A 2142-nucleotide genomic window follows, 5' to 3' on the forward strand; every position below is an offset into this window, starting at 1 on the left:
GGTGCTGCTGAAGCAAAGTGGCTCTCTGGTGTTTCCTCCTCAGTGCTGAGAGCATTGTCCTCAATATTTACATATTTATATGAAGTGGATACTAAAAGTCTGGTAATAAACTGTTTCAGTGATTTTGTTTTGTCATTCCAATGTGGAAAATGAGTTTAATATGGTCTGTTGACACTGAATAGTGACTTTATTTTAATGCATATTGACGACGGATGTGGTTGTTTATAATATCGAGATTTTCTCAAATAAAGAAATGATGAGTCATGAGGGGAGGCTGAAGCTGGTATATCAGGTAGCTCGCTAAAGAAACTACTCGGAATTTTGGACATGACGGCAGAGCCAGAAAACAGCTATTATGGAATATTTAACTTTGAAGCCAACATGGACATGAAGCCCTAAAAAAAATACAGTTTGCAGTTAGAGTTATAAACATCTAATAATATGAAGTAGGTCACTTGTGTCTTTTTGTCTTGATTCCATTTGATAATGAGCTTTTCTTTACATAAATTTAGCTTAAAATAATATTTTCATCGTGAAGCTTATGCTGATCTTTGCCTTCATATTTTTGTTTTGATTTCTGTAATCCAGTATGAAGCTGAGGTCAAAGGTCATGACCAAACATTTTTGTAATTGACTGTCCCAGATTGGATCTTAATGATTATTTGGAAAATAGATACGAACATGGGATTTTTATTAGGATATGAATAGATGGTGAAAAGCTGTGATGGAAAGATTCATTTGATTTGCACTAGATACGTTTTTGTCATTGAAGTTGTTTTTTAGGTTAATTGATGGTTAAAGCTGCAATGTTCCATCAATTTGATGAAAGAGTGTGTGTGTGTGTGTGTGTGTGTGTGTGTGTGTCCTCAGTGAACTGTATTTGTATTTAAAGTCCAGATTAAATGTTTATGCTTTACAATCAAATTTCACCATAAGATAAATACAGTGAATGATCTACACTTTGTCACTCCCCTTAGCATTTCTGTGAGTCTCACTGGACTGCCACAAAGCTTTTCTAACATGTGATCAAAGTTTAGGAAACAAAAAATCAGTAACGTAGCTACGTAACACTTGTGTAATTTGATTTCCAGCAAGATAATTATTTGACACAGAACTTGTTCTGATACTGATACTGTGATATTTGTAATCCACTTGATAAAACTGTGCATTTGCTGTATGTGTGCGTGTGTGTGTGTCCTCAGTGAAGTGTATCAGTCTCTGCAGTAGCTTCCAGCTGCAGCAGTGAGTTCAGTTTCTGTTCAGTCTGACTGAAGGAGGTTTTTGTACGACGCTTTTTCACTGTGTGAACAACCACTGACTGTTGATGTTATGGAGACTCTGACAGTAGTAAACTGCTGCATCTTCAGTCTGGACTCCACTGATGGTCAGAGTGAAGTCAGAGTTTGATCCACTGCCTGTAAAACGACCTGGAATCCCTGATGCTCGAGTGCTAGCAAAGTAAATGAGGAGTTTAGGAGTTTCTCCATCTCTCTGTTGGTACCAGGATAACCAGTTAGAATTATGAACATTCTGACTGGTCCTACATCTGATGGAGACGGAGCCTCCCAGAGCAGAGCTCACTGCTCCAGGCTGAGTCACTGTGACCTGGCCTCTGGACTCTGAGGATACAGAGACAAAAACATAAAGCAGCGTCATGGTTTTGTGGGTTCATTTCAGAGGGACGGATGTTCATAGAGAAGAGGAGTTTGATTCTCTGGACTTTACCTGTGAAGCAGCAGCAGAGGAGAGTCCAGATGAGGACGCAGATCAAAGTCATGTTTTTGATGAGGAGGATTTCTGTGGCTTCTGTTGTCATGAAGGTCAGCTGTCAGTCATCCAGTGTTCAACTCTCAGGACTATAAACTCTCCCAGAGCACTGGAGCATGGTGCTGCTGATGCAAAGTGGCTCTCTATGGAAATGCTCTGACTGACTCCAGCAGTGAATTGGATTATTCTGATGATGCTGTTTATCAATGGATCAATACTCACATATTGTGTCTGATATTTGAAATTTGATGTATTCACAGCAATTCTTGAAGTCTTCAGTGTTGTTAACCAGACTAAATTCCCCTCCACTTAAAAATCTTGTTGCACTTCTAAATTTTCTACATTCGTATCAGTTCATTGTGGAAAACTATGCTG

The 2142-nt window shown here is 38.9% G+C and overlaps 1 gene segment (V, D, J or C); it reads right to left on the bottom strand.

Moving 5' to 3' along the window:
• Window positions 1-1308: 1308 nt before the first annotated feature.
• On the bottom strand, window positions 1309-1777 carry LOC119907323 (the record flags this gene model as incomplete). The annotated part of the segment is given in 2 exon segments: window positions 1309-1619; window positions 1726-1777. Coding segments are annotated over 2 exon segments (363 nt in total), but the record flags the coding sequence as incomplete, so codon positions are not given.
• Between the last annotated feature and the right edge of the window lie 365 nt (window positions 1778-2142).

Source organism: Micropterus salmoides, unplaced genomic scaffold, assembly GCF_014851395.1.
Source record: "Micropterus salmoides isolate LMB-PRFRI ecotype aquatic unplaced genomic scaffold, ASM1485139v1 Ms_hic_scaffold_17, whole genome shotgun sequence".
NCBI classification, from domain to species: domain Eukaryota; kingdom Metazoa; phylum Chordata; class Actinopteri; order Centrarchiformes; family Centrarchidae; genus Micropterus; species Micropterus salmoides.